Source organism: Ictidomys tridecemlineatus, chromosome 4 (assembly GCF_052094955.1).
Source record: "Ictidomys tridecemlineatus isolate mIctTri1 chromosome 4, mIctTri1.hap1, whole genome shotgun sequence".
NCBI lineage: Eukaryota > Metazoa > Chordata > Mammalia > Rodentia > Sciuridae > Ictidomys > Ictidomys tridecemlineatus.
In genome coordinates, this window is record NC_135480.1 from 57,624,227 (window position 1) to 57,651,500 (window position 27,274).

General features: G+C 33.5%; 3 protein-coding genes across 3 annotated transcripts; all 3 read right to left on the reverse strand.

The window, feature by feature from the left end:
• Positions 1 to 248: 248 nt before the first annotated feature.
• On the reverse strand, positions 249 to 2,633 carry LOC101978568 (olfactory receptor 56B2). The gene is made up of 2 exons (XM_078044924.1): positions 2,626 to 2,633; positions 249 to 1,209 (listed from the first exon to the last, which is right to left on the reverse strand). Exons 1-2 carry the CDS (start codon positions 2,631 to 2,633, stop codon positions 249 to 251), a joined length of 969 nt encoding a protein of 322 aa, XP_077901050.1.
• Positions 2,634 to 8,078: 5,445 nt separating this feature from the next.
• LOC101976030 (olfactory receptor 52N4) lies at positions 8,079 to 9,044 on the reverse strand. The gene has a single exon (XM_005342333.3). The coding sequence runs from the start codon at positions 9,042 to 9,044 to the stop codon at positions 8,079 to 8,081; it is 966 nt and encodes a 321-aa protein (XP_005342390.2).
• Positions 9,045 to 19,899: 10,855 nt separating this feature from the next.
• On the reverse strand, positions 19,900 to 21,065 carry LOC101967090 (olfactory receptor 52N4-like). The gene is made up of 2 exons (XM_078044925.1): positions 21,060 to 21,065; positions 19,900 to 20,895 (listed from the first exon to the last, which is right to left on the reverse strand). Exons 1-2 carry the CDS (start codon positions 21,063 to 21,065, stop codon positions 19,900 to 19,902), a joined length of 1,002 nt encoding a protein of 333 aa, XP_077901051.1.
• Between the last annotated feature and the right edge of the window lie 6,209 nt (positions 21,066 to 27,274).

Here is a 27,274-nt window from a genome sequence, read left to right on the forward strand (position 1 = left end):
GCAATTGGATTTCTTGAAACAAATAGCATCATTATGTTACATTTGTCATGAGATTTTTTCGGTTAATACAGAGATTTCAAATATTAGCTTCCACGTGTCTTGTTCAGAAGCTTTAGTTGCTGCCATGGCTTTCCTATGAAAATTGAAAAGATGCTACTGTATCTCTATTAGTAACTTTTCATATTTGCAGTCACTGAGCACTGTAGTGGGGTAACTGTGGAGAAAATAAAAAGTGTGTCTTTTCCATGTTAGTTGCTCTTGATGTTCAGCCTAAGCAACTTGCATAATCCCTGCCTGAGCTCCTTGTTCTTGAGGGCATACACCATGGGATTGAGAGCAGGAGGGATAACATTGTGTAGCACATTGAGTAGAACTGGGATGAGGGGAAGTTTTATTCCTCCACTATGAGTGATGGAAATAACAACAATGACAGTGTAGAAGAATAGAATTAAGATGAGGTGGGAAGTGCAGGTATTTAGGGCCTTAGATGCAGCTTCTTTGGAGTTGAGCTTCAGCACGGACCGAAGAATCAAAACATATGATACAATAATCAAACCCAGATCGCTTCCCATAATCAGCCAAGCCAGAAATATCTGATTGATGCTGTTGATTTTCCTGTCATCACAGGAGAGGCTAGTGACTCCAAGATTAGTACAAAAACAGTGCTCAATTTGATTATGAAGACAGTAATTTTTCTGAGCAGCTAAGATGGGCACTGAAATTGTACTTAGACAATTTCTAACTGCCATGAACAAGGTTGCTTTGATCACAAAAGAGTCAGTAACTATTGATGGATATCTCAGTGGTCGGCAAATGGCTACATACCTATCTATAGCCATGCAGACAAAGATGCCTGACTCCATGGTCACAAAACAATGGATGGCATACATCTGAGCAAAGCACTCAGGGAGGCTGATGGCCTTAGCATTAAACCATAAGATGGCCAAAATCTTGGGCATGATGGTGGTAGCCAGGCCCATGTCCACCACAGCCAGGATGCCCAGGAAATGGTACATGGGCTGATGGAGACTTGCCTCTTGGTAGATGGTGGTCAGGATCAGGATATTGGCCCCAAGGGCTAAGAGGTAGAGCAGAGCCAGGGGTAGTGAGAGCCAGTGCTGCCAGCTGTGGATGCCTGGGAACCCCATCAGAACGAACTCAGAGACCTGGAACTGAGAGCTGTTGGAATCTCTGAGATCCTGGAACATCCTTTAGTAATAGAAAAAAAAGCTGAATGTTACACCTCTTAAATATCAATCTGAGAGTGTTGGAAATTGTCTGACCCAGGATCATGATATTAAACAGAATTTAGTATCCTTCGTGTTCTTATCCTTTCATTCCCTTCTTTTACTTCTCTCTTATGATAAAGGAACTCTAATAGGAGACACAATCCATTTATTTATTCAATAAGCCATTTTAAAATTCCATCAACTTGATAATATTTTTCCATGTTTTTAACTAAAGAACTGACTATTACAGATAATCAGGACTGTTAAAGATCATTCATGTTGTAGGTCATAATAGCAGTAGAAGATGAAGGTGATCTGATATCACAGTCTGACTGTGAGGTTTGGCTTTGCTAATGAATTGGTTGCTTTAGAGATCTAAAGTGCAGACACAATAAAGGTTTTTATGTATGAAACTTCTGCTGATGGAGGTTATATAATAACTTTTTAAAGTTATATATTTGGGATGTTACAAATTTGTGTGTGTGTATTTGTGTGTGTGTAGAGATATATATTTTAAAAAATGCATTTTTAAGTTACAATTAATGATAGCGGAATTAAGCTAGACATATAGATGTGGTTTTAATAGTAAATATTTAGGTGGTATTGGAGATTGAACCCAGGGCATCACATACACTGGGCAGTCACTGCAACAATGTGGTACATCCCCTGCTCCTAATAATTAAATTTTTTATTCATAGATAACATCCATGCACAAATGTATGCACAGGCTGTGCATACATAAAGGTCTCTGCATGATTACACAGTGAAAACACTTGTTTAAACAAGAAACAGACCATCTTCTCTTATACCCCGCTGAAAATTGCTTTCTCCTTTCCTTGTCCCCAAAGGTAAGCAAAATCCTAAGAGCTTAATGTTAGATAAACTTCATCTTTTATACAAGAATTTTAATACAGATTTTTAAACCCAAACAAAATAAATAAAATAGTATAATATACCTCTTATCTTGAACATTGTCATGAATTGCTGAAAAAAATGCAATCTTTACTTGTTCATTTCTGTCTTAATCTGATTTTTTCTCCTGTGGTCAAAACAAACAAACAACAACAACAAAAAAGATGAGAACAACTTTAGAGGAGGAAAAGTTTATTTGGGGCCTCACAGCCTTGGAGGTCTCAATCCATAGATGGTGGCCTCCATTACTCTAGGCTAGGAGAGGCAGAACATCATGGAAGAAGTGTGTGCCAGAGGAAAGCAGATGAGAACAAAGCACCAGGAAGCAGAGAGTGAGGTCCACTCAACAGGAGCAAAATATTTACTTCATAGCCATGTCCCCAGGGATGCACCTCCTTCAGCTACACCCTACCTGCCAACATTTACCACCCAGCTAATCCCTATTAGGGAATTAATGTACTGATTTGGTTAAGGCTCTCATAACACAATCATTACACCTCTAAACTTTCTTGTATTGTCTCACTCATGTGCTTTTGGGGGACACCTCAAATCCAAACCATAACACTCTGTCTCAATAAATTTGACTTAAGAGTCAACTCTTAACTATTATATGTTGATGTAACAAAAACAAGTAGAAAAAAATGGGGAAAACATAGATGCGCTTAGTTGATAATAGGATATATATAGCTGAGGTGACCTGTGTTGTATTCTCAAGAGTTTATATTCCCAAACTCTTTCTAAATATCCTATCTATGTCTCTCATCACACTTTCATAGTTATAATTTTAATTGGTAATATTGGTTTTATTGTAACAAAAGTCAATGTCTCATGTACATTGTATTTTTAAATCTCTGGGTTAAAATTCTGATACCAAGTAATATATAGAACTAAGAACAAATTAAATTAGAAATGTTACAATACATCTAAAATGCTTTTAATACCATATGACTTTACATTTCTGCAGGGAAAATGGGCACACATTATTCTGTGTAAGGTCAACTGAAGTAATAACTCTGAACAAGAGCATCACTGCTGACAAAATATTATTTTGAAAGCATCCAGTGTATATTCTCACTTCAAAACCCATAAACGGTAAGTTTATTTCAAAAGTTGATCATACTCATTTTTTTCAACTCAAGTTCTTCTGTCCACATGACTGTGGGCTCATTCCAGTCACTTCTCCTAAGATGAGTGAAACATAGTCATGTCTAAGTCTATGTTGAAAAGAACAGTTTAATTAGATTCTTCTCTGGAGGAACAAGGAAGGACAGGTAAATACAATAGGGTACTGGCCATGATTAACAACACTTCTCTAGCTCTTTCTTCTTGTCATGGGTGATTCTGTTACAGAGTGCATGAGAATTACAAACTACCACACATATTGAGCTGAATAGAAAGGGGAGAAAAGTCCTTTAATGAGTATGGCAGGCTAGCACCTCAAAGAACTCCCAGCAACTGAATGTTGGAGGTACACAGTTCATAAAGGAAAAAAATCACAAGAACAATTAGCACATATAGGTCAGAAAAACTCTGTTGAGACAGATACTTTGATTACATGAGAAAATTGTTTGATTACACATTTCAGAATCATCTTTGTTATACATAAGTACCATAGTCAGAGATGCAGGAAGGTCCTACTGTACTGTCCACAGAGATCCAGATGTCAGGAGGCTGAAGAGAAATTTGTTAAGTAACCATAAAATGGAGTCAGGTCAGAATAAAATGGCATTAATTTGGTTCTTTTCCATTTCAATTTATTCCTGATTTCCACCATTTCCAATAGTGTCAATTTGTCTAGGGCAAACAAATATTCATACTCATTATGAAAAGTAGCACTGAATAGAAATCTAAGAATTGTAAAGAGTAAACATTTTCAAAGAAAAGAAATCTTCTCAATGTTGTCTATTTTTAAATTAGGTGGGTGGAATCAAAACTGTATTTCTGAGGTTATAGTTACCAGTTAGGATATATTCAAAGCAGCTCTCACCAATGTATCTACTAATATCAACAAAAAATACTTGGTAAGTAGTACTTCTTTGCATGTCCTTTAACACCTCATTTCTGAATGACCAAACAGAGACATGGGAACAATCTTATTTAGCTATTCTGGGTCTTATTTAAACAATATCACAATCTACAATGTATACATGCCTGGTATTCACTGTCTAAATCCTTTGATATCTGTTGAATTAAACTGAACCTTTAAAGGAAAGTGTATCTTATATATCCCGAAGGATATATCAGAGTTGGTGTGGAAACAACATTAATTTTAGGGAAGTGGAATAAAGACTTCAGGAGCTTTCTATGGCCTATGTGATAATACATAAAAAAGTGAAATAATTTCATTTGCGTGTACCTATGTGAATGTTTGCACATGAGCATATGAATACTGAAGGGAATGAGAATGATCATGTTATTTTTAATAAAAATAATGATTTCAATAGTATTTTTGAGACATTTCTTTGTATTTAAGGCCTTGTGAGATATAGATAGAAAGTATTTAACTACAAAATGATTCAATTATTCACATTTGAAAATTCATGTATTCCTTTATTCATCTCCTTTTGCTTTTGATGTTGTTACTGAGATACTTATGGTCTTTCCGAAACATGTACTAAATATTACATGGAACTCTGTCATCAAAATGTACTTCAAATTTTTCTTATACAGTATAGTTTATTTCATTGTGTCATATGTTGTACATGTTTATAACATGGTTATATTCACTCCCTATTACCTCCGTTTTGTCTTCTTCTTTCTGTCCCCTGATTCCCTTCCTTTACACTAACAGTGCCATATTCACATTTATGATATACTTCCCCCCATTTTTTAAATTTTATCATATGAGAGAAAATACGTAATATATGTCTTTCTGATTTATTTTGCTCAACATGATGATCTCTTTTGCAGGAGCAAATGGCATAATTTCATTCTTCTATGAGACTGTCAACAGATTAATGAATAAAGAACACAAAAATACAGAACAGAGTATAATTCAGATGTAATGAGTTATGAAATTCTTTCATCTGCAGGAAAATGAATGAAAATGGAAGATGTCATGTTAAGCAAAATATACCAGATACAGAAAGGCAGATATTGTGTTTTTGCTCATATATGGAAACAACAAAAAATGGGATCCTGAAAGTAGAGAAGGGGATAATTTCCTTAGGATTTAGGGTGTAGAAGAGGATAGAACTGCACAATGCTCCATATATGCATATATGGGAGTGCCACAATGAATACCATTTATTTTTACAATTAATATATGTTAATTAAAAAGAACAAGGACAGGATTAATACAACAAAGCCAGAGGTAAAGCATAAGAATAGATAAGATTAGTGGAAAGAAAAGCTTACATGTAAAAATATTATTAATATAGATACATCTCTGGGAAATAATGAAAATTCAGAGCGTAAGTCACATTTGAGCTCCCTCCCAAGTAAAATCACCCTGCAACAAATAAACCACATGAGTTCAAGATAGAGTGCCAATCAAATTACAAACCATAGCTCCTAACAAAATTGACAATAAAAAGTAACACAAGAAATACAAATAAAAATAGAGCAAATTTACTAAAGAATTTAATATTTCATTCAAACCAATACAGCTCACTGTTTTTCTTCTAATAAGTAAATATGCTGTAAAAAAACAACAGAACCATATTGTTTCTCTATTTTGATGAGTACACTTCAAGATAGATTATTCTTGGATTATGTAAAGTATCCCCAGAACTTGGTAAAATAGGAAAAGATGTTCAATTCATTTGCAAAATATTTACCACTAATTTCAAAAGCAATTTCATTACAGACAGTATAAACAAAATTATGCAAATAGTTTCTTCATGATTTTATAAAAATATAATTGAAATATTAGTTATCAATAATGATGTTTTGAAATAAGATTATGATCACAGCTTGTTCACCACAATGATAATGAGTTATTTACCAGGCAAAGTTCACTTATAAATATTTTTACTATATTAAAATTAAACTAAGAATCTTATAGTTATCTTATATGCACATAAAGCATAGAAAAAATGATTTTATAGAGTTCTATACTGATTTATAAGAAAAACACTCAGTTGAACCAAGTCTTGTTAGCTTACGAAAGTATATGTACAAAACCCAGTATGCATGACACTCAACTGAGACTATTTAAAATCATTCCCATCTGCTTCAAAAGCAAGGCAAAGATATCTAATGTCATCATATAACTCTGGTGCTTGTGATATGTCTTCAGCAAGGAAAATATGAAATGATTAGTGTTTCTGAAGTAAAAAAAATGAATTTATCATTGTTTCTGAAGTCGTGTTCAAGGCAGAAGAAATAAATAAATAATAGTGTTTTTGTTTTTTTCTTTTTCTTTTTTTTTTAAAGAAAGAGTGAGAAGGAGAGAGAGAGAGAATTTTAATATTTATTTTTTTTTTAGTATTTGGCGAACACAACATCTTTGTCTGTATGTGGTGCTGAGAATCGAACCCGGGCCCCACGCATGCCAGGCGAGCGCGCTACCACTTGAGCCACATCCCTAGCCCTCTTTTTCTTTTTTTGATAGAGTTTCTGAGAGGCTCTGTTAGATGAGAACAGAGAACTATCTATACAATTTAACATGAAAGGCACAGGTTAAATAGACAAAAGCAATTCAAGATAACTGGGAAGAATGGCAAGTTCAGGAAGAGTGATTTTGGTGGAGAAAATGAAGAAAGTGAATGTTACCTTTTGTTTTTTCTTTTAAGGGAAGTTTTCCTTTAATTAAGTAGTTAAAGGTGTGATTGTATTTTGAGTAGTGGCATGCCTGTTTTATAGGATTTTTAAATAAGAATAACAGAAAGAAATACCATCATTAAATAGAAATTCATGAGTACATGTAAATTGATTCAGGTGAATAAATTTGCATTCTTATTTGTTGAATGGAGAGAGATTAAATCATTGACTTTATTGTGTATTCCTATTTAATTGGTATCACTTTGGTGACATTAATATCAAACATTATTTTTTATTTGTTCTAATTAGATATGACAGTAGAATGCATTTTGACACATCATACATAAATGCAGTATAACTTCTCATTCTTTTGCTTGTTCATGATGTAGAATCACATAAAAGCACTATTTTTAAGTCTGTCCTCTAATTATTAATTTGTAAAAATCTTAAAAATTAGAGAATGTAGCTTATTTCATGAGTTTCCTTCTCAAATACGAAGAAGGCAAGGTAAGTATTTTTGTACCTCCCTTATACTATGTTCTTAAGATAATATTTATTTTTATTCTTCTTAATGTAAGTAAAGGACTTCTCTATCTCTCCAGTGTGTTTGAATTTGAAGGTGATCATGGAAAGAACTATGTATCTCTTTAGTCTGTGGGGAATTGTATTGTTTGGATCAAGTTGGGAGAAATGTGGTCAGCTGACATATTTACAAATTAAAACTCCAAAAAGTGAAATTTCACACTAAAGTCCTCATGTATGTTTCATAGCTTATCCATTAGGAAAACAGCATTGTGACAGTAGAGGAATTTTGGTAATGACAGCATGCATTTTCCAGGGGGAAGTCACAACTGCCCTTCAAACTGGACATTCTGATCACTATTTTGAAAACAAGATGAATTAGTATATGGTCTCATGATCTCCATCCTCTGGACACTTCTCCTGAAAATTGACTCCAATTCCCCTCATGTTTGTTCATGGAAATGTGGATTAAATATAAGAACAGTTCTTCATAGAATTGTGGAGAATAAAAACTCAGAGAAAGGACCTGTCAGTGACTTGGAATTTGAGGCTATTTAATAGGAATGTACCATTCAACACCCTCTTGTCATGGACAAAGTGAGACTCTTAGGAAGGCATCACTAGCCTCTGACTAAATAAATAGAAAAACTGTATCATTTTTCCTATTCTCTTTCCCTGGATCCTCCTCCATTTTCCTGAGAAATGTGTCTTTCATACACTCTGGGATTTGATCTCCTTAGAACCTGAAAGGATCTTCATGACACAGTCTCGTATTTGCTTTGTTTTTACCCCATAGACAATAGGGTTCATGGTGGGAGGCAAAAGCAGATAAATATTGGCCACAATAATGTGGCAAGATGGAGGGATTGTGTGGCCTCCAAAACGGTTAAAAAAGAAACAGAAGAAGGCAGGACTGTAGGAGAAAACAATGGCACAGATGTGGGCGGTGCAGGTGCTGAAGGCCTTTTGCCGAGCATCTGCTGAGGAGAGGCTGACCACTGCCCGGAGGATCATGGTGTAGGAGACTGTGATGCACAAGATGTCAAAGCCTCCAATCAAGAAGGCAACCATCAGACCATAGATAATATTGGCCTTGATATTTCCACAGGATAGCTTGGCTACAGATAGCTGATCACAGTAAGTATGGTGTATCATGTTGCCTCTGCAGTAGGGTAATTGCTTGGTGATGAAAATCAAGGGAATGATGAGCAGCACTGCTCTCAAGAAAGTAGCAAGCCCGGCCTTTGCAATGACATCATTGGTGAGGATGGCTGAGTAGCGCAGAGGGTAGCAGATGGCCACATAGCGGTCCAGGGCCATAAGCATGAGCACCCCAGACTCCATCCCTGTGAAGGTATGGATGAAGAACATCTGGACCAGGCATTCATCAAATCCTATTTCCTTGAGGTTAAACCAGAAGATGCAGAGGGCTTTAGGGATTGTGCTGGAGCACATGACAAGGTCAGTTAGAGAAAGCATAGCCAAGAAGTAGTACATGGACCTGTGCAGAGAGTCCTCAAAGCGGATGAGGTAGAGGAGTCCACAATTCCCAACCAAAGCTACAACATACATGGAGCAGAATGGGAAGGAAATCCAGATGTGCATGTCCTCCAGGCCTGGGATCCCATTGAGAATGAACGAAGCTGGGGTCAGATCTGTTTGATTCAGCAATGGCATGATTAGGTTGGTAGTCTTCTGGAGGCTTGTGTTGTTTTACTTTTTGTTTGTTTTATTTTTTGACCCTTCAAGATTAGGAAAAGTAGAAAAATAAAAACGTCTTAGTAGTGTTGTCTCTGACTTTTACTTATTAAATAGTGCATTTCAATATCAAATAACCAAACTTACAATGACAGATAATATTTACTTAAATAAAGTCTTAATTACACATGTGTCATTTGTTAATTCATTAACTTATCAATGCATTCACCATATACATATTTAGCACCTACTGTTCACCAGGTTGTGTTGCTATTGTTTCAAGACAAAAAGGACATAGATACAATATTCATAAATTATGGTTAAGTGTAATATGAGCATTCTGATAGTATTTTTGTTATGTCTATAAGTGTTCGTAACTCTACATGCCACCATTTGGGTATGTTCTTAAGGAGAAAGTCATCTCACGAGTGACATAGCAGATATTCTGGGGATGCATTTACTGTTGTTCTTATTTTTAATTAATTGGTCATATTTATTATTATTACATAGCAGGCACCCTACTAAGAATTTTATTTGTATTAAGTCATTTTAATTCTCACTAAAATCTGAGCAATAATTTCATAATTAAGGAGGAGCAGTATATAGATGTGGTTTCTTTATGTACCAGTACAAAACTTAACACTTCTCTGGCCTTTTGTTTTGAAATTATTTTTCTACCTCTTGCCACAGAATATGTACTTATTTTTTTTAATTAATTTGTACTCTAAAAAGAATCACAACAATACAAACAACCAGCTCCACTATCTGTCTGGAAGTTCGAATCCCCTCAGGCATTCCCTGTCACCTGTTTCAGCTCTATACTTTCTCTGCCCTTTGCATTCCTACACAACACATCCATTCATTCTATAGTTCCTTTATTCTGTGAAATGATTTTTTCAAATTATTATTTAAGATTTATATTTTATCATAATATAATTATTAACTGCTTGCTAAGTATCTGGATAAGACACATGTATTTTGTTTGCCATTCTATATTGTTTATTCATTATTTTATTTTGTTTAGGATTTGTTATAGACATCTGAAGATTTTTGAACAGATTATGAGAATAATAAAACATTTTTAATATTATGCTCCTGACAGTTATTTTTCTGGACCTTCCCATATCATCAGTACATTTTGGGGAAATTTCTACTTTCTATGAAATATAGTTGTTCGCTATATAGTTGTAGGTTTAATACATAATTCTGAACCAGAAATTCCCTTTCATCTACCACACATTTGACATTACTATTTGTGGATTTAATTTTTCTTCTTTATATATTTACATGAGGGCATGGAAAATATTTTCTGAAAGAGAATATTAATGTTTGTATATGGCTTGTTCTATAAATGATTTTGATGGTTTTAGAATTTGAGGTTCTATGTTCTTTTCCCTTAACATTTTGCAAACATTGGTCTATCAATCTCCTAAATGTCAGTGTAGATATTAAAAGAACAATTCTGAAATTTGATCTTCTGTATATGAATTATTCATCCATTGCTTTTCTTTTTTACCCTGACATGTATTTGAGAATATTTGAACACTTCTATGCTTGTGAATATAATGATATTTATAGAGATAATGGACTTACATTAGTACATGCAGACTTTTTTTTGAGTTGTAGTTGTACACAATACCTTTACTTTATTTATTTTTTTAGACGAGCACTCTACCACTGAGCCACAACCCCAGTCCCTGTACATGCTGCAGTTTTTGAGTCTAAAAATCTATGACCTTTGGTTTTAAAAATTGTTCTAAGTTTGAAAGAATTAATTTCTCACTATTTCTTTGTTATTTGTCTACAACTTCTTTTAATCAAATTAACTATTTATGCACTTATCCTTCTTTACTTTTTAGAAATTTTTCCTATGTTGCATCTATTTTTTCATCTGCTTTATAGAAAAGTTCCAAAATCTTACTTCCTTTGAATCTGACAAATAAATGTGTTATATATATCTCACACACAAACATATTTATGATGCATTTCTGCTTCATATGCTGATTTCACAATTTCTATTTTGATTAGTTATTTTTATAGTTTTTTCTGTATTTCATATATAAAAATTTCTTTGAAATATTTCCAAGCATCTATTATTCTGGATTATTAATTCATACCAAAGAGGCTTTAGAAAGCTGATTGGAACATTGGGTACTAGGTGAATCTCATCAATTGGTAAGGTTCAGAGTGCTCAAGCAGGGACCTCATTCTACCGGAAACATTCTTAGTTTCAGTATTCATAGATCTTTTCTTGAGAACCTTCAATTTTTCTAGAAAGAAAACAAAAATCAGCATCTTGGCTTAGTTAATCATATTTCATACTTGACTTTAAGAATTGTTAAATATCATTACTTGGGAAGTATAAAAGGAACTACAATTACCAGAAAAATGAAACCAAAATATCTACCTCATAAATATCAGGAAACAGATTTTTCAGAAATCCATTATAAATTGGAGAAAATAGGGGAAATTCCAAGAAAGCATAAAAGCATAATGTAGTAGGTAGCTTAAATACATTTGTTTGAGAAATAAGTTATATAATTTATTTGAACTACACTAGCAATTGGGCATAATGTATTAAAAGGAGGTACATAAAATATAAATCTCCTTTAAAGTATGCACTAGGATTTTCTGGGTAGATAGAAAACACACAGACATAATAAAAACATACTAAAAGTGAGAGAAATATTAAGTTCATTACACATAAATATAAAAACAAGAAAATGTTAGATCTTGATCACATTGGAAAGCAATTTTAAAAAGCTTAATGTAGGTCGTTTGAAGCTCATATACCAACTGTTTTATCTCTGATTCAGTAAATTCTGTCACAACAAATATCAAGCAGTGAAATAATTTTCTTCTTGCTTTGTTAGTACACAGAGTTTTTTAAATGGCACTATCCTTTGCATCATATAAACAGTGTATTATCTGATCTTCATTTCCTTCTTTAGCACCAACGGTTTATCTTAAACCAATAATGGCAAGGCTAACAAAAGACTTATGATTATCCTTTTGGAAAAAAAAATTGTTTATACTAAAATCATGTTTCATGAATACCAAAATTTCCATCAATATTCTTTATTCAGGCTTATAAATGTGTAGTTTGTGTTTGCACATAACATGTTTTCCCAGATATTATTAAAAGAAATAAATTTATAATAAATCTTGTATGTGGGTATATATACCTTTATGCACACATATGTATATGAATACATATAACCATATATACTTCATTACCAGGAAATAAAATTAATCTTGAAATTTGTTTTTTATAAATATTTGAATAGTATATACTGAATATTCATAAGTTGCTAGGGAAAAAAAGAGTACCATTACTAATTTTTCCTTAATACACTTGAGTAGTCAATCTTGACTTTGTGACCACTCAAGAAAAGCAAATAGGGAAATTAGGGAAAGTATAGATATCCATAAATTTAAAAAGAAAATTTATTTCCAAGATTACTTGTTATATAACTTGAAGAACATCTTTCCTAAATACAATATAAATAAATACCTTTAGATCTGGTGTTTTTGTAACCGTAGCTTTAATTATTAAAGCTGACTTAAATGTTACTTGAATCTTTTGTCCCATGTTAAGTATATTTGGAAAATTGTCAGTAAACTATCCATATTTATACCAAAATAATATAATATTATTCTTAAATTAATTTAGAATTTTCCCCCAAGTCAATTTCTAATAGTTTCAATGCATCAAAATGTAATTGTCCTTTCAAGGAAAATTAACTCATATTATTCCATGGATGTAGACAGGTGTATGGAAATGGTGACATTAGTACACAAATACCATCACTTATAAAGTATAATACAGATATCATCTGATGTCTATTTTTCTTCACAAATCTCATAGATAATGAATTGGTTTCCTCACTAGACCATCTTTAGGATCCATACTCTTTCTCTGAACATGACAGGAGTCCCTCCAGATAGTTGCTGATACCTATGTGGATGAAACACAGACATAACCAAGCCCTTCTCCAAATGAACCAAAGAAAATTATTTTCCCATTCTGAGGAAAGAAAGGATGGCAGGGGAGAGGCAAAGTGTTCTGATTATGATGAAAGACTAGTCACTATTCTCTAGCTAGTCCCATTTCTTTCAGTCAGGGGTAGTTTTTTTGTTTGTTTGTTTGTTTGTTTGTTTTTATTTTTATCTGACTTGCATTATAGGGGAACCAACTATTTCTGTTTCATCAGGGAAATAACAATTGTAACTATAATGAAAAGTTTAAGTGAATTGTAGCCTGATAATTCTTTTCAAAAACATTTTTGAAAGGGATAATACTGGAGAATGATATTGGCCATATTATATGGTTATATTGTGTGCATATATGAACATGTAACAGAAACCACACCATTATGTACAACTAGTATGAGCCATAAAATATATAAAAATAACATAAAAATAAAAACATTTTCCAAGAAAACCCAATCTTTCATAACATTTCTGCTTTCAAACATGATGAATGAAATCATAACTGTATTTCTGAAAATACCACAGCCAACTTACATGCAACCAAAGCCTCTCTCCAATGAATCTTACTGCCTAAAAAAATGTCCTGCCACTAGCCCCACCTTTGTATGCCTTTTAATACCTAGTTTTTGGTCAGCAAAACATTGAACGTAGTCTGGTCAGGGTATTCAGGGTCTTCCTAAAAAAAATCACATCTCTACAATATGTGTATATTTAAATACCTTGATAACTACTGTTGAACTGAGCCTTTAAAGGAAAATCTGTTCAATATCCCAAGGGAATACTTCAGATCCTGTGTCAGAAACACAGGTACAGGTGTGGGAATCAACACCATGGGAGGGGGAAAAATGCACGATACATAAATAAGGATATCACTCTATTCATGTCTGCCTGTGTCTGTGTGTTTGTGTCATAGCATCTACACAGTTGGTGGGAGATAAGAATGAACACAAGCTATCTTTAATAAATTACATACTTTTTACATTTGGTGCTGAGTTGTGTTTCTGCAAAAAGCCTAGTGGTGAGCAAGTTAAAAGCAGTGAGTACAGAATTTTTCAATCACTTGTAAGCAAAGCTTCAGGTGTTCTTGTATTCATTTGTTTTTACATGTCTACATTTAAATCACATCATTGAACTCTTAGTACTCCCTAAATCAGGTTAGGAGCTATTAAAAAGATCAGAAAATATGGGCTCTTGTTTTAGTGCAGTTTAATTTCTAGTGAAGTTGGTGGTAGTTATTAAATCATTGTATAAGTTTGAGATTATTATGAATACTATATTAAATTATGTTGAGAACATTTGCAAAACTGCCAGTAAAAAATCCACAGGTAAACCAAAGTAATATAACACTGATCTAAAAGCAAATTAAATGATTTCAATACATCATAATTTAATTGTTAATAAAATTAACTCACTTTATTCTGAGAATATGGACAACTGTCTTGATATAGTAAAAATAATGTAAAATTAAGGTTTGTTATGCATGCATATTAAACTATAAATAATTAGATATTAAACCTTGTGATAATAACTCAGTGGTGAGAATTGCAATATTAAAATGATTAATTTCAATTTTACATTTCTTTATTTGATAATTAAAGTAAAGCCCATGTTTTATTAATTTGAAAAAAATGAAATTAATTTTGATGGCGATGAAAAGCATGAATATCAGTATGTGAAGAAGAAGAGGAGGAGAAATGAGGATGAGGGGTAGGAGGAAAGGCTTCTATCTCAGATCATACACAAAAGTTAGCTCAAAATGAATTAACTGTATAAATATAAAAGTTACAATCTTGAAACTCTTAGAAAAAAATGATGGCAAATTTCCATGCCTTTAATTGGTCCATGCTTCTTTAGATATGTCGCCAAAAGGATGATCATGGTGGCAATGTGGGGTTGGGGAGGAGGTGACCAATAAATTGGACTTCATCAAAATTTAAACAAAAGAAAATTTTGTGCATAACAGTACATTATCAAACGTGAAAAACTGCTGACAAAATGTGAAAGAATATTTGTTAATCACAGGTATGAGGAGAATCTAGTATCAAGAAAACCTAACAAATTCTTACAACTCAACAATGGAGACAATGCAATTAACAAATGGGCAAAGTATTTTAATAGACGTTTCTCCAAATAAAATATACAAATGGGCAAGACATGTATGAAAAGATCATCAAACACACTAGTCATTAGGGGAATGCAAATTAAAACTATAATGAACTGTTCATGGTGGAGCTCTCATGTAATCTCCATAACTTAGAAAGTTAAGCAGGACCATCCCAGGTTTAAGGTCAGCCTCAACAACTTAGCAAGACCCTTAGCAAATTAGATAATCTGTCTCAAAATTAAAAAAATAAAAATAACTAGAATGTAGCTCACTGCTGAAGTGTCCTTCAGTTCAGTCACCAGTACAAACAAAACAAAATGAAAAACCCCAATAAATGCCTACAAAAAATTCTACTTTATACACACTAGGATGGCTGCGTATAAATTTTCAAAAATATCCAAAATAACAAATGTTTGAGATGATATGAAAGTATTAAAATCTTTGTATGTTGCTGGTAAAGATGTAAAAATGATTCAGTGACTGTGGAAAATAGTTTGGAATTTCTTCAAAAAGTTAAAGAATTATTGCACCACCCAGAAATTCCATTGACAACTGTAAATCCAAAACAATTGAAAGCATAGTTCTGTTAAATTTTTACAAAAATTGTAATTTCAGCATTATGCACGGTAGATGAAAGTTAGAATGAAGCTAAATCTGTTCTATTGAAAATAGATAAACAAATGTAGCATATTCACAATGAACTATTATTCAGTCATAAGAGGGAATGAAATACAGAAACATGCTACAACATGGACAAAACTTGGGAGCTGTATGTTAGGTCTAAAAAGGCAGACATTAGCAGGTATTATATTATTCCATTCATGTGAAATATGCAGAATAGGTAGATTCATAGATTTGGAAGAAATTGTGGTTACCGGGGACTAGAAGAAGGAAGTGACATTAAAACAAACAAACAAAAAAAAAAACCCCACAAATAACCCAATCAACAAATGGGCCAAGGACCTGAACAGACACTTCTTAGAAGAGGATATACAATCAACAAATACATGAAAAAATGCTCACCATCTCTAGCAATCAGAGGAATGCAAATTAAAACTATTCTAAGATAGCATCTCACTCCTATAAGAATGGCAGTCATTATGAAGTCATACAACAATAAGTGCTGGAAAAGATGCGGGGGGAAAAGGTACACACATACATTGCTGGTGGGACTGCAAATTGGTTCAGCCAATTTGGAAAGCAGTATAGAGATTCCTAGGAAAGCTGGGAATGGAACCACCATTTGACCCAGCTATTCTACTTCTTGGACTATACCCAAAAGACCTAAAAAGAGCATACTACAGGGACACAGCCACATCAATGTTTATTCAATATCAATTTACAATAGCTAGACTGTGGAACCAACCTACATGCTTTACAATAGATGAATGGATTAAAAAATGTGGCATTTATACACAATTGAATATTACTCAGCACTAAGAAATAACAAGATCATGGCATTTGGAGGGAAATGGATGGCATTAGAGCAGATTATGCTAAGTGAAGTTAGCCAATCCCTAAAAAACAAATGCCAATGTCTTCTCTGATATGGGGGGGTATCTCAAAATGGGATAGGGAGGAAAAGCATGAGAAGAAGATTATCACTAAATAGGTAAGAGTGGTGGGAAGGAAAAGGAGGGAGAAGGGGAGTTGCACAGAAGATGGTAGGAGATCCTCATCATTATACAGAATACATGTATGATCTTGTGAGGAGAAAAAGAAAAAAAAAGTGTGTCACATAAGATTGGATAGAGAGAAGTGATGGGAGGGGAGGGGAGAGAAAGGGGGGATAGGAAGGGTAGCAGAATAGAATAGACATTATGATTGCTGTATGTATATAGGTGACTGCATGACCAATGTGATTCTGCAATCTGTACAATAAGAAAAATGAGAAATTATACCCCAATTGATTCAAATGTATGAAGTGCCAAGATCATTGTAATTTCATGTGTAGCTAATAAAAAAAAATTTTAAATGCATGAGATTTCTTTTTCCGAGGGAGGAATAAAACATTTTTGGAATTATATAGTGTTAAAGGCCTTAGTAGTTTTAATGAACTAAAAGCCATTGAAATAAATTCTACATTATATGACTTTTACTATAATTGTTAAAAGAACACCAAAATCTCTTTTAGCTAGTTTTTTCTTGATTAACCATTTCTCTAATTTCTAAATGCTTTCCATTATTGTCAAAAATTCTGAAAAAGCCAATTCTGGCAGCTTTTGTCAGCAATAAGGAACTAAACAGAAAAAAAATTAGCAACAAAGAAGCAAAAACATAGCTTTCCCGGAAGCAGAGGTGTGTTCCTAGTGGTTGTGATAGATCAGGAGACATGAAGATGATTGGAGGGCATAAGAGAGGGAGTTCCTGGGTCTGTTTCATCTAAAAGCTGTTGAAGTAAGAGAAGATACTGGGATCTCAGGGTGCATGATCTCACTATGATCTATTCTAACAGTTTTAAGATTTTAGGTCTTATATTTAAGACTATAAACCACTTCGAGTCACTTTTTTGTGTGTGTGTTAGAAGCGCTCACAGCTATACTACTCCTTGATATTTATTCAAAAGAATTAAAGTCAGCATACAATAGTGATATCTGCTTACCAATTTTTCTAGCAGCAACAATTTGCAATAGTCAAGTCATGGAACCAATCTAAGTGTCTGACAACCTATGAATGAATAGAAAAAATGTAGTGTAGAACACAACAGAGTTTTGTTAAGCCATAAAGAAAAAAAATTAACCAATTCACAGAAAAACAGATGGAACTGAAGAACATTATGCCAAGTGAGATTAATCAGACTCAATCACAGGTCATATGTTTTCTCTCTAGAGATAAAAAAGAAAAGAAAAGGGACCTCATGAAAATATAAGGGAGACCAGTAGACTAGGAATTGGGGATCAGAGGAGGAAAGAGAAAAGGAAGTGGGGTCAGGGGAGACAGATATACTAAATATGTGTTGTGCGTTGTGGAATGTATCACAACAATTTTCATTTTGCAGATCACTTTCCTGAAGATTTCCTAAATACCCAACACCCACCCTCCTTTTTGTTCTAGTACTTGGAATTTAATCCAGGGTCAGTTTACCACTGAGTACATTCTCAAGCCCTTTTATTTTTTATTTTGAGATAGGGTCTTGCTAAGTTGGTGAGACTGACCTCATACTTGTGATCTTCCTGCCTCAGTCTCCAGAGTTGCTGGGATTACAGGTTGTACTACCACACCCAACACCCCTTTTTAAATTTCTTTTTTCTCTCTCTCGTTTCTGAATATGAGAGAAAACAGAAATCTGCCAAATTATGCTGTTCATGTACAATTAAATCACAGTTTATCCACATATATGTATATAATGCACTAATTGAAAATAATAATAATAATAATAATAATAATAATAATAATAGAAGGGAGACTAGTAAAGTAGGGCAAGTGATCAGGGAGAGGGAAAAAAAGAGGAAAATAAAGGTATTCAGGAAGAGATTGGAAAATTATGTTATGTGCATGTACAAATATGATATAATGAATCCCACAGTTTTGTAAAATTAAATAAAACAAATAAAAAGTTTAAAATTCAATTTACTCATATTCCTTGTCTAATTGGTTTAGTTAATAAGCAATAAATATGAAAATTTTATCCAGTTTCTAACTTCCTTATAGTCTTCACAACTGGAAATAAACTAAAAGAAATTGATTTTGATCACTTCTCATGTGGTTCCTACCAAATATATATTATATTTACCTTTAAATTTGCCTTTAAAAAAACTACCTCTTTTTCCAGAGTGAGCTTTTTAAAGGTCTGTTGAAGGAAACTAGATGTCCAATTATTCTATTGTGAAATATCTATGTGTGTGGCTGGACTAGGGAAGACCTAGTCAGACTAAAATTAAGATTCTAGCAAGATGCTGAAAGACTTCAAACTCATAATAGTAGTGACTTCATGGGGCGTATTCCATCTTCTTCTTCAGTAAGAAGTCACTGAAGAAAGACATTTTTTAAAAAACTATAAAAATATAGAAGAAAGATCAGTATAGTAGAGGTTGGTAACAAGGGAAGGGTAGAGGTTAGGAAAAGAGAAGTACTGGAGATTGAATTAGAGAAAATTATATTTCATGACTGTATAATTATGCCAAAATAAATCATAATGTTATATATAACTAAAGTCCAAAAAGAAAAAAAAATTATGTGGTCGTGCATGGTGGTGCATGTCTGTAACCTCAGGAGAGAGACTGAAGCACAGGTTCAATGCCAGTCTCAGCAACTTAGTGAGACTCTGTCCCCCCAAAATAAAAAAGGGCTGGGGATATGGCTCAGTGGCAAAGTTCAACCCCTACCCCTGCACCCCTCAAAAAGAAAAGAAATATGTAGCACATATTTCAAGAAGGATGTAACTAATGGCCATCAATCTGGAAATTACTATTTGAAAATAAGACTCAGATTACATTATTCCACTTTGCTCATTTTTCCTGAGGTCTTTTTAAGGGAAACTTGATATACTTATTAGACAACATTTTCACAGATATCAGAAGGTGAAATTCAAAGAAAATTGCTGGACATGCCAGTGACTTAAAAATTCTCAAGGCACTTTTGGAAAATGCACGATTCTACAAGCTCCATCTGTATGTATATGTGTGGTTAAAACAGATGTATTATCTTACACAGCTAAGGAATTTATCATGTCCTAAAAAAGAAACAGGGAAATTTTAGATATAATTATTTTCTTCTCTTCCACTTGCACATGCTTATTTATTTTATGTTGTGTGATTTGGTTTCCTTAGAACCTGAAAGGATCCTCATGACACAGTCTCGTATCTGCTTAGTTTTTACCGCATAGACAACAGGGTTCATGGTGGGAGGCAAAAGCAGATAAATATTGGCCACGATGATGTGGCAAGATGGAGGGATTGTGTGGCCCCCAAAGCGATGGGAAAAGAAGAAGAAAAAAGCAGGACTGTAGGAGAAGACAATGGCACAGATGTGGGCAGTGCAGGTGCTGAAGGCCTTTTGCCGAGCATCTTCTGAGGAGAGGCTGACCACGGCCCGGAGGATCATGGTGTAGGAGACTGTGATGCACAGGATGTCTAAGCCTCCGATAATGAGGGCTACCACTAAACCATAGATGGCGTTGACCTTGACATTGCCACAGGATAATTTGGCTACAGACATGTGGTCACAGTATGTATGAGGGATGACATTGCCTTTGCAATAGGGAAGGCGCTTGGTGAGGAAAGTGAAAGGAGTAATGAGCAACACCCCTCTTAGGAAGGTGGCAAGCCCAACCTTTCCAATGACATCATTGGTGAGGATGGCTGAGTAGTGCAGAGGGTAGCAGATGGCCACATAGCGGTCCAGAGCCATAAGCATGAGCAATCCAGACTCCATTCCTGTGAAGATATGGATGAAGAACATCTGGACCAGGCATTCATCAAATCCTATTTCCTTGAGGTTAAACCAGAAGATGCAGAGGGCTTTAGGGATTGTGCTAGAGCATATGACAAGGTCAGTTAGAGAAAGCATAGCCAAGAAGTAGTACATGGATCTGTGCAGGGAGTCCTCATAGCGGATGAGGTAGAGGAGTCCACAATTCCCAACCACAGCCACAACATACATGGAGCAGAATGGGAAGGAAATCCAGATGTGCATATCCTCCAGGCCTGGGATCCCATTAAGAATGAACGAAGCTGGAGTCAGATCTGTTTGATTCAAGATCAGTATGATCAAGCTACTATGGTCATGAACCAGCTGAAATAGGAAAATGAGAAGAGAAAGCATAGGTTAAGGGTACTTTCTCCCCTCAACCACACTTTTTTAAATCATGCAATACATTTTAATGATGGTATTCTGTCCATCTACAACTACCCAAGATAATAAAATCATATTGCTGTAAAGACTTTGTTAAAGTATACCGCCATTGTTTAAGTACTCAGGATGCATAGTTGTATTTTCTTCCCATCATAAACTAAATTTTTCTGAGTGGCCAAGGACACTTTTGCTTGTTTGTTATTTGTTGTTAATTCATTGTTTCTTTCAGTAAATTCTTAGTATGCAGTCTGTTTTGATCACCAACACTGAATCTACATCAATTATTTTAAAGACTGATTCGCATCTACATAATTTGTAACAAAGTATAATGAGGAGTTTTTGTTAGAATACCTGATTTAACTGTTAATTGTTGTGCACAATCACTGTGTATGTGATCTTAAAGAAGAATGCCTTGATCACCTCACTGATGGCCAAAAAACATAATGACTAATGCCAGGGATGGTGATATGAACCAGTAATTCTAGCAACTCAGGGAAGCAGTAGAAGTTGGAAGCCAACCTCCACAATTCAGTGAGGCCCTAAGCAACTTAGTGAGACCTTATCTCAAAGTAAAATATAAAAAGGGCTTGGAAAAGTTAAGTACTCTTGAGTTCATTCCTGAGTACCAAAATAAAATTAAAATTAATGACTGACATTTATTGTTGGTTACCAAGCACTGTTCAAAGCATTCTAGAATTATTAAATGGCATTTCTCAAAGGATCCTAGGATTTCACCAGCCAATGAAATGCTTGATTTAGTCTTCTCATTTTTTATGATGCATGCTTCTTGTCCTTTCCCACATCTAGTCTATGTGCATTTCTAAATTTTTTCTCAAATTAAATTTTTACTCATATTTAAAGTTGCTAATGGTGCTTAACATAAATGACTTTATTAAAAAATAATAAAATCTATGAATGGTAACAGGTCATTTCTTTTATTGTTTCTATAAATCTTCATGTATTATGGCCAGGCATTGACAACTAAAAATAATTTATTAAAAATACAATCATGGGGCTGGGTTTGACTCAGTGGCAGAGTACTTGTCTAGCACATGTGAAGCAATGGGTTGGAGCCTTAGCACCAAATAACAAATAAAATTAAAGCATTCTGTCCATCTACAACTACCAGAGAATTTATAAAATATAAAACATAAATAAATAAAATGATATTGCTGGGGAAAATCAAAGACTTTGTTAAAACATACTGCCATCATTTAATTGTTCAGGCTGCATAGTTGTATTTTCTTATCATAAACCAACATCTGGAAGACAAGTGAGATAAATCACTTTATATCAAGGCAACTTCTTTCAAAAACTGAAAAAATGCAGGTTGTACACATTAATTAGTACACTTTTCAAGGGCATAATTTTAGGCTGTGACAAAGTCTTAGAGCTATTCCGGTGTCAAAGGAGCACCTGTGTATTTAACCTAGTCTCAAGAGGACCTATCAGCGAAATGGGAAAATGTTGTAGACCTGAAGCATTATGACAATTCTGACATATCAAAATGGTGGGGATCTGTTGGGAGCCGGCGAGCGCACCCTGAAAATGGCGCTGGCCTCCTGCTTCTGATGACTTAGCGGTTAGAGTTGTTAGAAGTAAACTACTCCTTGTAAGGCTGTGGGGCTGGGCTCTGGCCTGCTTCTGCTGCGCTGTACCTATTAGACTTTTCCACGTGGTGCTAGTTCATTGGCGAAGCTGGGTACTTAAGCTAGGGCAGACCGACCGCTCGCGCTCTTTCCTTGCTTGTTCCTGTTTTCTCATCATGATTCAAAGGTCCTGAGTAAACTGCTGAAAGAAGAATCCTTCGTCGTGTTTCCTTTGCCGGCGAGGGGTCACGACAGGGATCATGTATTCTTTCCTATTTGCTATTTTTCCTACTTACATAAACTTGTATTCTTGGTTTTGTGATGGACAATCCTCTATCTTTTGGTTTTCCCTTTGCCTACCCTCCTCAAATATGGCCAAATCCTACTCATTATTCAAGCAAAACCATCATCAGGAAGACAAAAGATGTCCTTAAGACATGATAGTGATTCATCCTCTAAATGCTCAAAAAGTAATGCAATTACCAAGGGCTGTGATGAATGGTAAGAAATCCATTGGTTCAAAAATTATTCTCTTTACTTCTCCTTATCTGATGATACCATAAAAAAAGAATTCATATTTAGTAATCCTTCACAGTTTAATAAAATCATTTATGTTAAGGACAGTATCCAACAAGCCATCACCAGTGTCTATCAAATCAATTTACAAATAATACATATTTATAAAGGTATCTTTAAAATAAAAAATAAAAATAGATGAATAATGAATGCATGACTTGTTGAAATTCACTTTGAGAATTACTAAATTGTAATCTAAGTTTTATCACTTAGTGCATAAAATACACTAGAAGAAAGAAAACTGCAGATTATATTCCTTAAGATTACTGAGAAAGATAAATAAATAAAGCTTCATTGTCATAAAGTACAGAGAAAAAGAAAATGAAAAGAAAATATAAAACAACAAAGATATATATTTATATTATAATATGTTTATATTAGTTTGGGCAAGAAAAACAAATTATTCAAACTTCCCATTACAAAACACAATTATAATTACTTTTAAATTCCTTATGCAGCTTGAATGAGTGCATAGAATAAAAACAAAACACAAAGGTTTAAAAATATATACAGATATTTTTTAAATAAACAGTATCCCAAAGTATCAGGGAGGTTATATTAATGTTAGACAAAGAGAATTCAAAGGAAAAACACTTGGGTCAAGAGCACTTTGGAGAAATAAAATGCTTGGCATTTTGAAATTAAAGCTAATTGTATCAACATGTTTGATTCTAGGCCTTATAAGATATTTTCATAATACAAATGATGAAAGACAGATTCACATTCATATTTTGTGAACACAGAAGGAAAGTTAAAATATGGACTTCTTATCAACCACTCTTAATTTTCTATTTAAGATAAGTGGATTAGTCATAAGCTAAAATGTTAACCTTGGAATTTCAAGGAGTGTATTAACTTTTATTTTAGTATAAAGCATAAAATTTGGCCTTTTCAACAAAAAAAGGCTTTTCTTTTAAAAACCAAAATTACAAACAAGGTTTTGTCCTTACAACTCAGTAAATTTGTAAATTATATTTTTATTCAACATATTCAGGACTCTTACACATATATTATTAGGTTAAAACATATATAGTCTTTACATGTGTGGAGATATATATATATTTTCACAGAAACATTTAAATAATATGCATTTAATTAAGGTTGCCATAAGAAGTTTATAAAATTATGTTTCAATAATTTACAACTATTTAGTATGAACTAGTCAGTAGGGTCACTATTCTTTCTCCTTTTATACCTTGTTAGTGCACTAAACAGTACCTCTTAACTGTAAAGTTCAGTACTTGCTTCGAGATATACATTGTATTGTAAATATCATTGCACAAAGCACATTCACAGCTTCTCTTGGAGTTAAAGTATCTTATGTTAAGTGTGCAAAATGTTAGATTATGGTCTTAATTATAGTTGTGCAAAAAGAGCAATTGCCTAGGGTAGTGAAAAAGATACTGTGGTTATATTCTGACCCTACATGTACCCAAGTATGAGCAGATAGTTCTATTACACTTTAAATATGTATCCATGTATCAGAAGCAGACATAAAAATTAACAGAAATTTCTGGTTAGTGGTGCAAAACGGTTATCTCCAAGACTCTCAGGAGGCTGAAGCAGAAGCATCATCAACTTCTTGAGACCCTGTCTCAAAAAATAAAACTGGCATAAGTGTGTAGCTAAGTGGTGCAATTGCCCCTGGGTTCAATCTCTGATGCCACACGCATAAACACAAAAGGAATAATAAAATAGTAAATAACTCCTAAACAGAAAATATTTTTGATTACTTGTCCACTTTTCTGAAGTACTTTTAAAATACTAGATAAACATTTTCTCATATTTACTTGTTATGTGTATGGCTGTGTCACTATAATTGGTCTTTTGCTTACACAAGTTAGTTCCATCGTCAATACATTCACAAAGCTCTCCAAGATGGAAATTAAAGACTCTAATATTAGCTACAAATGTAAGCAGTTGCCTTTGTAAAACAGACCTAAAACAAATTCAACATCATTTTTTTCATTTCTTCTGCAGAGATATTTGATTCAGCTATGCTAAGGTGTGGGCAGAAAAACTGAATTAGTAATATTTATGCATAAGTATCACCATCTAAAATATAACTTTGATGTTATCTGCTATTTGTCCTCATTCTTAAACTCTGTAGGTAATAGTTTTTTCTATTAAAGCATCTTCAGTTATTTGTATCATTCTTCTTTTCATATGAGGTTGCTTGTTCTATCTAGATTTTGCTACACAAAACAAAGATATTGCTCAGTTTTTCCAGAAAATAACCAAGAAAAGTTATACTCTGATTTCAAGGAATAAGGGAACAACAGGTAAACAGTAAGCAACAGAATTCTATTCTAGTTTTTTTTTTAATTTCTCCATTTCATGGGAATGATCCACACCTGACATCCCCAAAGGCAAATGAATTTTAGTGTTGGATTTTGGAACACAAACATTTTCCAACCAATCCAACCACACACAACATTGTCACCTTCAAATTATGTGAAGATAACTAGATTTATTTCTGGAAAAATAATAAGCAATTCATTTTATATCCAATATTCATCTCCACTTTATCATACAGCTTACAGAAAATAATCTTGTCATTATCGCCTCTTTTATAGTTTTGAATACCTTAATTTTTGTGTTTGGCAACCGTAAGCTGAATATAATCTAGTCCGGGTGTTCAGGGTCTTGGTTGAAGGAAAACACAATCCTAGAATAAATGTGCATGCACAAAAGTTAAACTCTGGATTCTTTTATATCTGTACTATTGAATGAATGCCACGTGTTCCCACGAAACTATTTCAGAATATCAGAGACAGGATGCTGTTATGGAAATCAACTTAAGTTCTATGGGGAGAGAAAAAAAATAAGACTTTGAATTCATAGTGCTCACATTATGATAAGCAAGGAAATAATATCCTATGTGTGTTTTGTCTCTTAGGAAGTATTCAGAAGAAAGGAAGAAAATTAAAATGTATGTTATTTTAGTGAGATTTAATCCTATGGCAGATATGTGTTTGCTTTTTATTCTCTGCTTTATGTAAAACAGATCAAAAGTACTTAAGCAGAGAATGTTTTATGCATTCATACCATAAGTCATTTATTAAATTTCTTTCATTATTAATGTAGCATTTTATCCATTTAATTAATGTTTATGGACTTTTTTGTTTGGTTTGGTTTTTACTTTCTGAGCTAGGCTAGGAATTGTGTGAACATGGTTCCTTGTTCAAAAGGTTTCTTTCAAGTAAGAAAAATGAATGGTAAATATTATAGTGGTCTTAAACATCATCAAAACTGAAATTATCAAATATATACATTTTTAAATTATCTTAGTGTCCTGAAATACATTGTTGTTAAAGAAAATGGTTAGGTATATTTCTACATTAATAAGTATATCTATGTATTGATATGCATTTATTGTTTTAACAAAATATGATGCTACTATTTTACAACATAATGACTACTATGTTGATTTAAAGTTATTTAAGTGGTATATTCCAAAAAAGGGTTCCTGTGATGGCATATGTGTACAATTTATTTATACATGGCATATATAGATATAAACGTTTTGAGAAGAAATGTTATGATAAATGAGCATCACTGTGAAACTTCTATGACTTTTCTGATCTAATTACTTCTTAAAATAAATTTCTGTAGTGTATTAGATTCTCTGTCCTTTCTCTCATTACAATAGGTATCTGCACAATTTTTAATAAACTATAATCTAATCATCATTTAATAATGGTACTTATTGCTGAATAAAAAAAACTGTTTTAAATTTTTATATTGCTAGCTGGGCTCAGTGTCACATGCCAGCAACTTGCAGGGATAAAGCAGGAAGATTGAAAGTTTAAAGCAACTTAATGACCCTATCTTCAAAATAAATATTTAAAAAGATTAGGGATGTATCTCAGTGTTAGAAAACCTCTGGGTTAAAACCCAGTACTGAAAATAAAAATTGTATAACCAAATTTAATGCATTGTGATGAAGTTGCTTTATTATTTCTCCTTTTGGGACTTGATGGTAATTGGGTAATTTCAGTAATAAGAATATATTCTAGTTGTCTTAATGTTTTATATATGCTTGACAAAGGTACATCTTATCTATACAGACATGGAAATGTTAAAAACCATGATCATGTGATCACTTTATAACAATAGGTTAGGGTGGAGAAAAAGATACTGTGGCTATATAC